Here is a 13,582-nt window from a genome sequence, read left to right on the forward strand (position 1 = left end):
CTTCAAGACAGAGACTGTCTGCCCCTGGACAGTTGCACAGGACCTAGTTCTGTGCAGCCCTGATCACAGATAATGTCTCTTTGTGCTCTTGTAGACTAAAAATACTTGGTGTTCTTCTAGCACTTATCACCTTGATATTTTCCTTTGCATGGATTCCAAGTGATTTGCTACATTAGTGCTTTAACAAACACTAATAAAAGTAATAGATACTTTAAAGGTCTTCATTTTGCAGCTTGAAATTAAAATGAAATTAAATATGAAAACAGTTTGCCCTGCCAGTTGATCTAACATTGGGCATCTTGACTTCTCAGCTGACCAGTCAGAGTAAGAGCTACAGCAGAAATACAGTGCCTTTTAACTCCCTAAGATACCTATCTCTTAGCAGTGCTGATGGTGTTCTGATATAACCATGGTAGGGCTGCTGTAAATAAGAATGTGTAATAAATATACCAGACTTGCAGTGAAGCTGCAAGGTTTAGATGTCCACAGCCTTGTGGTGAAATGAAAAATGGGTATATATTAAAAGAAAGTACTGAAGTCATACATCAGCGATGGAAGAAACGCATCAGCACAGATAGCTTTGATGCATGTAGCTATTAAGGGATGCCCAGTTATAACGCATGAGTTGTACTTAACTAATAAGGCATTAGCTTGAGGTTGTGATTATAAAGAAAATATTTAATTGGACTTTACTTCTTATACTCTTGCTTCCTGCTCTTTATTCTACGAAGCAATTTATTTGTTGCTTTGTACTAAGGGTACTTCCTCTGTCTTGGTCACGTATGAACTCTTTCATTGCCGAAGTTTATGTGCTTAACCCTGAAAATGATTGCAACCCTGAAAATTAAGAAGTGATCACAGATATCTTTGTATCATTCATACCCCATGCTATGATATTTAAAACACAGCACCAGAGGACTGAGGAAGATATTAGTTCAAAATGAACCACTTTTTTTTTTTTTTTTAGTGCTTTTTGTTCTGATAGGCGAGGGAATCCTTCCATCTCAGTTGCAGTGGTTGTTGCATGCTTCAGTTTGATGGATGATGTATTGAAGATCAGGTGAGGCAGGTGGGAGCGAGAGCTTGGCTGTAGCACAGCTCTCTCCTTATTTTCCTTGCCTAGCGTCCCATGAGCGTGCTTGGATTTGTCACATGAAGTCCCTTATTTGCAGTGCAGCTATATCTGGAGAGTCTGCAGTCCTTGGCATTTGAAGACAGAATGTCAAATGGGGATTGAGACTTAAACACATGCTTGATGTTCAGTTTTTCCCTCTTCCATAAAATGCACAAAGCGGTACCCTTTGGACAAAGGAGCAAATTTGGATATCTCCTGTGCAGTCATTTGCTTTTAGCTAGTATGCAGGTACAGCTGGGTGTCTCATCTACTCAGTATGCATTTCTCAATGACATAGCATGCTATAACTTGGTAATAAAATTGGTTTCAAACTGGGCAGGTCTGTGATTAGCTAGGTAAAGCAACAGCAGCTGGAGGTTGTGAGCATCCTGATTGCTGCTTTATCATCCTCCTCTTTTCACTTGCTCTTATTTTCTTCAGCCTTATGAATTCAATTCCCTGTGCACAGTTTCTGTGAAAACAAGGTATTTAGCTGCGGTATTTCTTCCTGTCTAAGGAAAATCTCATCTGCTAAATAAACCCCATAAATAATCCTTCCACAGGCCTTCTTTTCTCTGCTTACCACCCTTCCAGCCCCATCCCTAGAGCTCTCTTATTTTGCACTCCATTAAGTCTTGTCAAGATTTTCATAAATGCAAAAAAGGAGAAAACTGAACTTGTTCACCTGACACTGCAAGAAGTAGCCTTGTTGAAGTCATAAAAAAGTGACATTTTCCAAAGCTTGTTGGGGACCGTGATTATTTGGACTGTAAATCAATAACATATCTGCACTTAATTAAATTCAGCGGTGGATACTGCAGGGGATGTTCCTCAAAACTGGCTGGAGTTAATGAATTTTTAGATGGCTATTGTCAGCTGAACCATACAAGGGAATTACCTGAGCTGTGTTGATTTATTCAAAGTGCGGTGTTGCTCTTCCAATCTATACGTAATGAATATCTGCGTTTTTCTGTAGTCAGTTTTTGTGTGTATTTATTGTTGTAAGTATAGTGACAGTAGGCAGGCTCAGGATCGCATTATGCTATGCTCAGAAAGCTTACGGTAGTTATTTACACGTGTGCATGCATACATATAAATAAAAGCATGTGTATGTGGGTACAAACTACCTGTTTGTACACAAAACTACCTGTTGGTGTCTTTCTGATGTTATCAGTTCCTCCAGAAACAGCTAAATCTTCATCTCTTTTTATGTCTTTTTAGAGTGTCAGATTCTAAAAAGGGAAAAATGGTTCATTTTCTTTAAAATAGGTAAATAACTTCATTTTCCTGTCCCAAAGGTTCTTCTGACTATAAGCCCTAAAATGTTTTGTGTGTTATCTTTTTAGGCAGCAATCTGAGCTCTGTGTTGTGCAGTTTGCAGCTCCAGGGGGATTACTTATTTTTGGTTTCTCAAAAATAAAGAGAAGTGGGTTTGCATAAACCTGATATACCTAACCCTCCAGCTCTCTTCCCCCCAAACAGTTCTCTGTCAAGATTTTTTTTTTTTCCAACCCCCCAGCTCTACCATGTATTCTTGATGTTGTCTCCATTGCCTGCTGGTTGGGTTTTATGCATGTGTGTCTGAGCGTGGCTGTAATACAGAATCTGTATTGATTTCAACTGATTGCAAATGTATGCTGATGCACTATGGAAATGGGGAAGGGGAGCATTTGTGCACACCATGCCCTTTTGTGTGTTCAGTTAAAATTTCTTGTCGTTTCTGACACCGTCCAGCAGAACAATAGGAGGGGGATATATTATATTCAGGGTAAATGAGTTAGTTCAGTTTGTTTTCACCTATTCCCACAAGCCTACAAGATGAATGCTGAGAGCCTGCCATGGAGAATTGATTTAAATCCGAGAGCTGGCCAAGAAACAGTGCTAATTCCCTTGCAGACTACCAGAATGCAAGAAGCGTAAGCAGTTTAACTGCAAAGCAGTGGGTTTGCGGAGGCCTTCCTGCACAGAAAAGGAGAGACTTTCCTGGGGAGATGTGGAGGTTTTCAGGAAGAAGAGTTTGTCAATGCTGATTTATTTCACTGTAAAAAAAATGTGCTTTTACTGTTTCAATCCAATGCTTAGAAAACAGAAATCTAATTTTTGTGGTTGGTTTAAAATGAAAGAGAAATAAAAAGAGAAAAGGTAAGTGGAGCTAAGGAGATGTCCTCAGATACCTTGTATTGTCTCTCTGTAAAGCCATTTGAACACCACTGTCAAGGACCTCTCGTGTCTTTTAAAAGATCCTGCAGCTTGAGGTGATTCTTCTGCACGTTTGTTCAGGATGTGTGAGTGTTTCCTTTCTGACTGAGCTTGGCTGCGTGTGCGCGTGCAGAACGTGGTTGTGGGTGATGCTGACACGGTGCAATGAGATCAGTGTCTGCCTTCGGACACGCAGTAAACAAAAAGCCCTCCTTGACTCTTCCAGGCAGCTGACCTCTTTAACTAATGTGCTGTGAAGCTCTTGTGCAGCTTGCTGTGTCGGAGGGGTGCCTTCCTGCTGTCGCACGCTACAGAGGTGACATCTGTACGGTCCCCTGGGTGGCAATAGGAGGGCATCTGTGTCGCAAGATGTACTGCCCTCCTCGAATGTTTCATAGTTGTAACTGGATAAAAGCCACTGTGTGTTTGAAAGCTAATTCAGATTAGGTCAGATGTGAAAGTAAAGTCCGTTAGCTGTTCTGGAGTAATTCCCTTGTATAAAGGAGCCTGGAGAGAAAAGTTGGAGACAGACAGTACTGTTAGCCTCAGTCTGTGGGTGAAGTAGAGAAGAATGAAGTGACTTGAAGGTCACACAGGCTGGGGCTGTAACCTGAACCCAGATCTCAGGGTGCCTCACACATAGAACTGGACATGGTGCATTAGTCTCTCGTCCCGTGGAACATACCTTTTGAGGCAATCCAGCAGCTAACTCCAGTGTCTCTCCCCTTGCAAATAACCACTACATGTGTATTACACTCAGCTGGGGACTGATGTTATGCCAGGTCCTTGTGATGAGAAATGTCACAATGGAATAATTAAATATTGGGGCTTTAGGGACAGTCACCGTGGAAATTGCCCTCCATGGCAGCTGCAACATTTATTAATAATTAAAGCTGTGCCTGCTGTGCTTTTCACTAAATTTGTTTCATTAATATTTTATTGTTTTAAAGAAAGAAAAAAACCCAACAGTGAAGGTGGGAAGAGAGCCTGTTTCCTAAGCAACAGCAATGCACTTCTTTGCAGTTATTTTTAAAGGCAGGTTGCTTCATTTAAGATTTGGAACCAATTATTGCTGCATTGCTTCAGGCATCTGGAAAGCTGCTTTTCTGTTTTCATTTTCTTTATTTCTAATTGAAAGACAGAGCAAAACAGTAGCTGGGTTAAGAGTTGTTGTGATGGTTGCTAGACAGGATCTATGACTGTGACGTGAAGAACATCTCCATGCTGTCATCACTCTTTGTTCTTCCCATGCCGCTCTACCTGGCCTTGCAAAACCCCATGGGCAACCAAACAGTGCTCGCCCCCGCTGCTGCTTCTGTGTTAGATGCGCAGATGCTCCTTCTTCCTTTGAGTAGAAACAGCCTTGCTTGCAGAGATGTCATCAGCACTGGGCTCCCACTTGTGTAAGAGCACAGGCATTGCCTTTGCCACCTACAGATGTCCTTTGATTGCAGCGGATGTTTCCTGGTATAAGCTGATTGCTGAGAGGGGTCAAGCAGGGATGTGCCCATGTGTCCTGCGCCTCCTTTCAGGGAATAGTGCCATGCTCAGGCTTTTGTGCATAATATGGGTGAAGAAGCAAGGGGTGGTTGTCTTCTGAGGCAGTAGTTCTGGTTGGGAAGTATACCAGCGTGGGAAGCAGTGTCAGACTTGCTGCTCAGTAGCCTTGTTTGATGCAATCAAGCTCATGTCCTAAGAGAACAGGAGTCTGCAAAAGCTGAGGCCATCAGCACTGTTCCATTGTCGCCATACAGCATCTCAGTGAGTCTGGTTTTTGCTTCCCCCGGGCTAGGACTCCTCTGGGTTTAGCCCGGGCAGGACCCTCTTTGCAAACAGCAGTAAGAAATGCTAGGACAGTTATTCCGGTGTGGCCCGGGGCCAGCTTCAACAAAGCCCTATCATGGAGGGGTTATTGGTGTTCTCTTCTTGGGGATATGATGGAGAGGAGAAACACAGTAAGAGTGACTTACTGTCTGTCTCACAGGGGGACAAGGCTGAATAATATTTCTTCTCTACTTCCAGATAAATCTTCTTACAGATAAAATGCTGATAAGTGCCTTGATCCTCAGTTCCTGATGATAAGTCTTTTAAGTATTCAAGAATGCTGTTCTCTCACTGCAAAAAGTGGGATAAATTTATACATGTTTTCTTCTACTTTTTATCTATGTGTTTGACTGTCTCTCAGTATGTGTTTATACAGTGCTTGATGCAATGGGACCTTAGTCTAGTACAGAAAGTAATAACCATTTTTTTTAAATTTAGGATATTCTATCCATCTGAACAGCAGTTTGTCAGTGCTGTTTAAAGTGAAACTGGAAGGTAATAAGCAATTAAATGAGGGAGCCCAAAGAAAGGTGAATCACACTTTTTTTTTCAGAGAGGTAGTGGGTGTAAAAGTGTATGAATACCTTGTTGTACCACTCAGTGAGGCTTTATTTGGGTTACAGCGACATGGAAGTAACATGGATGGGCCAGTATTTCTTTTGTCCACTTTCTAACATACCAGCAACTTTGTCCATTTGCCCTGGAAACAGAAGAGGGTGTGGATTTGCATAGCACGAGCATTTATGCTGAAGACATCCATTGAATGCTGTGAATGCTCAAATGCTCTTATTTATTAAAAAACAAAGAAAAGAAAAAAGAAAACCCAGCAACAAAACAGAAGGAAAAAACAAGTCCTTCATTATCAGTAAGTACATGAGACATGCTATTTCATTTATACCAGCTGTGCTGCTTTCCACAGGGCTTGCCAATCTCCTGAGTTACTCATTTATTGGAGGATGGCTGTGTGTGTAGGGTTTTCCTGTGTTTATTTGAATTGTCCCTGTTGTTCGAGTGTTGGAAGAAGCTGGTCACAGCACGGTGCATCACGATCCTGTGCTTTTGGCATGCTTGCCAACAGCATTTACATGACATGTTTCGGATTAGGCAGCTTGAGGAGAGACTATTAAGATAGTACGTTTCTTGTTTCATTTTAAGATGAAATTGGAGTATTGGTTGTGGTGGTTCTTATATAGGTTGTGCAATAAGGGAATATATCAAATTTATTCTGAAGAATTTGCAGTCTAAATAAACTTAGGACTAGGAAGGAGGAGAAGAGATAGTGTTGACTTCTCCATTTTACAGAGAAGGAATTCAGGATATACAATTAAAGGGCTTGGCTTTGCTAACTCAGGTTGGTTGTATCTTGATAAAAATCGTTAAAAATGAACAATCCCAAATCCCTAAGCAATCAGTATTTAATTCCACTGGCTGTCTCATAGGGAAATTAGGGCTTTCCGTGGAAATTTTATTTTCTGTCAGATTTTATCCAATGTTACTTAGCTTAAAAACATAATCTGCCTTCACAGTTGAAAGCAAAATAGTGGCATGGTTATCCCACAGCGCATTTCCAATTTGTTTTTTCTAGTGCTGTTTTCTGCACTCTGAGCAAATGGTTGTGCTTTCCCATTAGGTTGATTTGTGTAGTGAGTGATAGCAGGAAGCCAATTAAGAGTTTTCTTTTTTCCAGTGTGATAAGACACAAAATGTGAAGTTATTAATACCTCATAAATGCTTCTCTTAATTTTTTTGTTCATTCAGCAGGTCATTCTTCAGTCTTGCAAAGCAAAGAAATAAGGTAGCAGTGCTGGAGATGAAGAGGACATTTTTACTAACGCTGTTCAATACAGACACATCCCGTGATCCCCCGACTGCCGTAGCTTCTAGGCTAGCTAAACGCAGGAGGTGTTTCTGCATGTGAGTCAGTCTTGCCTGGGACTTAGGTTAGTTTTCAGGGACTGAGCAGCGAGGATAGGTTTTTTTCAGATGCAGGCTTTCAGATATTATGGGATTTGGAGGCCATTAAGTACAATAAGGAGGCAGAGTCTTCAGGAAATGCTCAGCACCTGACAGTATTGGGCTTACAGCACAACAAAATACTGCCTTCTTTCAAAATTAGCTGCCGAGTCTTGGGAGAGATGCAATGTGTATCAGAGCAGATGGAGTACCATTTGTTACTCGTAACGAAAATTTAATGTGGCAATTCTAACTGCAATTTACCGCAGGACTGCCTGCTGTCATTAAACACAGGAGAGCATCGCTCAGATGCTGAACTCAAACCCTTCTGTAAGTGCTGGCATGCCTCCGTGGGTTTCAGTGAGTGCACACCTTGCAGATAAAGTTGGGTTTTTTCCCCTCCCTATGAATGAATTGTTCTGTTTTCCTTCATACCTTTTTATGGACAGTGTTGACTGGATGAGTCATCTGCAGTCTCGATTTAAAAGCTCATAGACAGGGAAGGCTTGTTTTTTATTTTGTTTTTTATTTGTTTTTATCTTGTTTCTTTTTCCTGCAGCAGTTTAAATGAGAGCTGGTTAGATTTCTGATGCACAGTCTTGCAAGGTGGAAATAGTGCAATGCAGTCTTTTACTGGTGACCATCAAAGCACGTTACAGTAAGGTTTGCAAAATGAACCTCACAGGTGGATCTGTTGTAGTTGTAGGTCTAGCTGTATCTCTATTCCCTCTCAGGCTGTAGTAGTGTTACATTTTCTTCTCAGTTCATAGGCCTTGTAATCTTTCTGTCCAAAGCTAGATGATGGGCTCTGTTGGAAGGTGAGCCTGTCTTACCAGGTTTTATGGTTTTATTGTCTTGTAGTGATCTCCAGTGCTTTGGGAGAGATTTACCTTCCCTGGCATAATTGTTCAGTTTCCTATTTGTTTTCCAGTAGCCCCTATGGTTTTAGTCCAGCAAGTGTCCTAACAACTGGTTCATCTTCAGTACCTGTGGTTGCGGAGTAACTTCATACCGGTCACAGGTGATGCTGTCTTTTCCTGAGGTTTGTCACTTTGTTCTCTAGCTCCTAACCAAGTGATGTCTGAGTTGCAGTCGATTCCTTAAAGGATGGGGTAGCTGATGGCTGCTGCTTCTCCAGGCTGTACATCCTACCACGTCAGGATGCACAGTCGCTGGGTTACATGGGCATCTTACCCTGGAAATCTTTGTTACTGATTCAAGCAAAGACTTGAACAAGTTGTTCTTCTAGGCGCTCGCCCCTGGCGCTTGTAGAATTTTCTAGGCTGGAACATGGATGCCCGCGACATAACTCGATTAAGGTGTGTTAAGCATTTCAAATCAGAGAGTCTGTCCAAGTGGTGGTGGAAGCTCGTTACAGGCCTAGCTATTTGTAATTGTGTTTGAAGTGACAAACCCAGTGTAACTGAGAACGGTGTGAATACGCAGAGAGCCTGGAGCAGCTGCAAGCTGTGGACCACTCATCAGTGGAGAGTGAACTGAAGTGTCCGGTGGTGATGTTTAAGTTCGCTGTTACTAATCCATTTGTTCCTAATGCGAAGGAAGAGAGGGAGGACTGAGTGGGCTGATGTTAGAAGTCTCCTATCTTCCCTGGTTTCACCAGAAAGAAAATGTCTTTCCCATAATCTAGGTGAGTGGAAGGCATCATCATTGTACCACTTCCCAGCAGAGTCTGTTTCCAGCCAGCCATCATGCTGCTGTGTTTGATACATGTTCCCTTCTATTAACACAGTAAAACAACCAAGCTTCTCTTCTCCACCCAGCCAACTCGAAAGTCCACTTCCCTCAATGAGACTTGTTTCAGAATTCAGGAATATTAAAACAAAACAAACCACACATGCACACACAAAAAAAACCCCCCAAACCAGCTCAGCTCAGCTGTGACCTAGCTGGACTACAATGCTTGTGGGTTATACATATTCTGAAGAAAGTGTAGCTCTGGCTTTGATTCTTGTACATCTCTCTGTCCTCACCCAGCCTACTCATTTCTCTAAGTTTTGTATTAGTCACCACGTAATGAGAGATCCACAGGCAGCAGTACTCTAGGAGCATTTTGTGGTTTTGTCTTGAATATGCCATTTTAAACAGCGAAACACATAATAAAAGCAGCTTTAACTCTGCTGATACATAGCCGTACCTGTCCCGTAGGTTTCCATGTATACCATAGTCTCGTTGCATCTGAGTTCCTTCCCAATCGTGTTAACCAATGCAATAGTAATGTTTGCATGTCTCCTGCTTTTTTCATAGTCTTCCCTTTGCCAGAGGAGAATGGAAATACGTAAGGCAGTTGAGGGGGAGGGGGCTGGTAGACTTTTTTTGTTATTTTCATACCTATTTCCAATGAGAGGTGGCATAATGAAAGTAACTCGCTTCCATTTGGGACATGAAGAGTTAATATTTTAATAATCAGAAATAAAAGGATGATTTGTTCTACCCTGCTTCTGCATATCAAGATCCTGTGGCAACGAAAGCTGTGTGGTCACTAGACAGATTAAATGATACACAGCAATCGACTGCATGCCAGTAGCTGGTTAAGTAAAGCAATTCCTCACGATCTGCATTCAGAGATCGGTTCAGGTTTGAACCTGAACTCTGTATAACTTACATGAGATGCCTTCTTGCCAGTATCAGTCTTCACAGGCCAATGCTAAAATTCCTACAACGTGATTTTAAGAATGAATAGTAAGTAACAGGAAAGTATGACCGCCAATTAGTCCTTTTCATTGCAAACACCAGACCACATGGAGAAATACAAGTGGGAGAAACGGATGCAGCAACTCACAAAGATAAATAGGAGCCTCTGCTCAAAAGAGAGATCATCAGTAAAAGCAGATTTCTAGCTCATTATATCTTCTGTTGGGGGACCTGGTTCTGCCACGAGGAGTTGAGAAGAGGTTTTGCCTTTGGCTTCATTTTCAGTATAATCGGGAATTCTTTCACAGTGACATACACAAGATGGGGTGAAAATATGGGAGATACTTCAGTCCTTTGGTTCATTTATGTACTGACGTTATCTGTAACTTACAAGGTGCTTATTGTTGCAGATTAGACTCATGCTTACATCATCTGATTTTGAGATCTAGTCTGTCTGTCTGTCTCTTCCCCCCCTCCTCTGTTCGCTTGACTCCACACCTGACCAGTGGGTGTTAGCAGATGGCATTCACCGAAGAGAAGACTGAAGGACAGCAGTACCCATAACTTTATCTCCTTCCCTTTCTTGCAGGTGTTGTGGAAGCGTGTCTCCTGCACATGCTGAAACGCAGGGCTGCCGGCTTCCTGCGGACTGACAAGGTGGCTGCGCTCTTCACCAAAGTGGGCAAGACATATGCAATAGCTGGAGACGTATGCAAGAAAGTGCAGGAACTGCAGCAGCAGGTAGAAAGCAGGTGAGGCTGAGGTCTGTTTGTCAGCAAAATTTGTACGATGTGTGTGCAGCATGGAGAGGATACAGAGACTGCTTGGTAAATGCAAAGGGGTCTTTCTTGGCCACATTTGCTAAAGCTTTGTCTCTTTAGTGTCTGTAACTATAAGGCAAATGTTTTTGTTTGGTCAAGCTGACAGCTAGAGAAGGAACAAGGAATTGGGTCTTTGGTGTTTTGTTTTGCTTCTCAGTGTAGCGGATCAGCACGTCCAGCCCACACAAAGCAACAAAAGTGAATAATAAATGGTGATTTTAGAGAGCGCTCACGGAGTATGGTGGACCAGTTTGGACTGTTGGTGGGAAGGGATGTGGATGGCAAGAGGAACTGAAGAACAGACTTACTGGAAAAGCTGCTTTGGCATGCTCCTTGCCAAACCAGTAACAGAAGATTTATGGGTATTATGGTAGAAATAGTTAAGTTAATGGATACAAAGAATGATAGGAGGAAGGATGAACTCAAGAAGAGGTGGTCAGCTGTGAGAGACTGATTATAGGAAAGCAGTACTTAACACGCTGGACTTGCGCACAACTGAATTTGTGCTGGAATCAAGGACTTGAGATTGCTGAAACTCCTACACTTGCTAGTGGTGAGTAGTGCAATTAAAATTTTCCATGTGGTTCCGCTGACTGAATCACAGTGCGTGAGCCTGTGGGATGAGTGTCTTATATTGTAAACTCAGGACAGGAGCATTTTTTCTTCTGTTTGTAGACGGCAGTGCAGTGGCACTGCTAAGCCTTAAGAGGTCTTTGTACATTGTAGGAACTTTTAGCCTCTTGATCAACTTGCTGTATGAAGGCTTTGTCAAGAGAGCTTAACTTCAGTTTGTGTTGCATTGAAGTCTTCAGTTATCAACAGTTGTTTAAATTAGCACTTATACTCAGATTTCTGTGTAACTTTCTGGCATTTCTCTTTATCAGACTTGATAATTATCAGACTTCGTTATGTAGTTTTTAACAGGTTGGTAACTATTTTTGATATATTTTTTAATTGTGTGCCTACTGATATAGACTGGGATTTTATTAATTTTAGTTTTTTAAATGTTGGGAAGAAGGATGCTTTCTACTGAAAATTCACCAGCTTTGCTCCTCAGTTAGGAGCCCACATGAACCCTGCTCTAACCACCAGAGACCTTTGGCTGTGTCCTCTAACAGAAAGGAGCAAATGAACTTAAATTCTGTGGTTTCTCTTGGAGAAATTTTGTGTGTTTTTCAGCTATTAACAACCACAGATTTTAAGTGCTGTAGAAAATATGCACAGCAAAGAGACTATTAGGAAATACTGCAGGGGGTGGACTTGCTTCGTTGAACGTATAAAATGAGACAGAAGCGCTGTAGCAGCCTAATTGTTCCTGAGGCTGTGGCTTAAGAAAGCCCCTGTTTAGGATGCAATTAAACACATTTGAATTCCTCTGATGTCAGTGGTGTCATCTTGTATTTCTTGACTTGGGATTGTCACTGCATGTGTGTTGCCTTGTAGAGGTGTTGTCATGGCCTAATGGAGGACTAGGGACTGTGTAAACGCAGGGAGGAATTACAGATCTCACTCAAAACAGCACCCAGCTAATGTATTTACTCTTTGTAACTGAACAGTTTCCTGAAAGGGGACCTCAGTGCTGTCAAAGAACAGGATCGTTTGAGAACATGGATTTTCTGCTGCAGATTGTTGAAGATACCAGGGCTTCTCTCCTCATTAGGACAAAATTGAACCTTCTTTTTCTGCTATTTTAAGGGGAAAATTTTCTGGGAAAGAGATTGAGAGGGTTAGTCTTCCCCTGTCAGCCCTATGCAGTGTATGGAGAGCCAAGGCAAACCTGCAGCATTGTGCAGAAGTAGGAAGCTCTCCCGGTGCTCAGCTTTACAGTCCACTTTTCTCCTGCAACTGCATTATGTTACCTGATGCAGGAGTATGGACCCATCACAAGATGTCATCACATGCTGTGGCAGGTCTGGCACAGCTTCACCACCAGCTACGCTATGGACTCGTGGCTTAGTTGCATTACGTATTAGGAGGAGAGGATTTGGGGCCGTGCCTCACCAGTGCTGTCATGGGAGACTCTGTGGCTGGTACCACCTTATAAAACTGTGCATTGTGACTTGTTGCTGCATGGTAGGTATTCAGTATGGAGCAGTGTTGTCATCTTGTCTTACAGAACTCATGCCGCAGGCAAAGCTAGCGGGGAGGGAGGAAGGGAACACAAATTCACGTTTCAGCTACTTTGCTAGGCAGCAGGAAAGAGAAACGCAGAGATTAAACCCATTTTCCTTTTTGTGGGTCACCTTTTAGAAACTGGAAAGCTCTAGGCAGCACATTCAGCCTCAAAATCAGTCTCTAGTTCCAAATCTGTTCAGGCCATTAATTATCTCAACAGTGACAAATGGTAATTTGTGTTAGTGCCACCGAAGAAGTGAAGGGAGCATTGTTGTCAGTAGGAAAATGTATTTTGGACACCAGTACTCAATGGATGAGAGGTGGATGCTCACCATGGCAGGACACCCAGCATGGGTAAGAGCATGTACGTTGTGCTGGAAGGCACAAAACTGCTCCTTGGCATGATGCAAATTGCAGCTTCAACCACGTGAAGCTGTGCCATGGCATGGCAGGAAGCATGGCATACTGGGGTCTACAGAGAAAAGTACCATCCAGTTCACGTGGCAGAACACCTTCCCACGGCGTGCCTGGGGCAAACCATGCTGCTGTCCCTCATTGGACTGTGGTCAAGTAGATTTTCTGGGCAGCAGGTAACTCCACAGAGAGGAATGACAACTTCCCGCATGGTTCAGAGACCACCGTGCTGAGCAGCCCCCGCGTTCTTGTTTACAGTTGCACTTGGGAAGTGATTCTGCTTTGTATAGCCAGCTTGCCATCCTGCCACTAAAAGGCAGCGTTAAGCTCCTCATTTCTGAGGTGGACCTGTTGCTGTGCTGGCTTATGCTGTAGGAACAAGCAGGGGGTCTTGGCTGTAAGGAAGCTCCCAGCTGGCTTTGGATGCTCATTTGCCATAGTTCTAGTTTCTCAGTTTGATGTTGCTTATCTCTTAGTTGTCTTGTTGTCA

General features: G+C 42.6%; 1 protein-coding gene across 1 annotated transcript in view; it reads left to right on the forward strand.

Annotated features, from left to right (window-relative positions):
• Positions 1-13,582, forward strand: part of SGSM2 (small G protein signaling modulator 2) — a 61,748-nt gene that overhangs the window by 19,599 nt on the left and 28,567 nt on the right. Inside the window, 1 exon segment of the mRNA XM_050908897.1 lies at positions 10,332-10,494. Coding sequence (XP_050764854.1) covers positions 10,332-10,494 — 163 coding nt within the window.

Source organism: Gymnogyps californianus, chromosome 20, assembly GCF_018139145.2.
Source record: "Gymnogyps californianus isolate 813 chromosome 20, ASM1813914v2, whole genome shotgun sequence".
Classification (NCBI taxonomy): domain Eukaryota; kingdom Metazoa; phylum Chordata; class Aves; order Accipitriformes; family Cathartidae; genus Gymnogyps; species Gymnogyps californianus.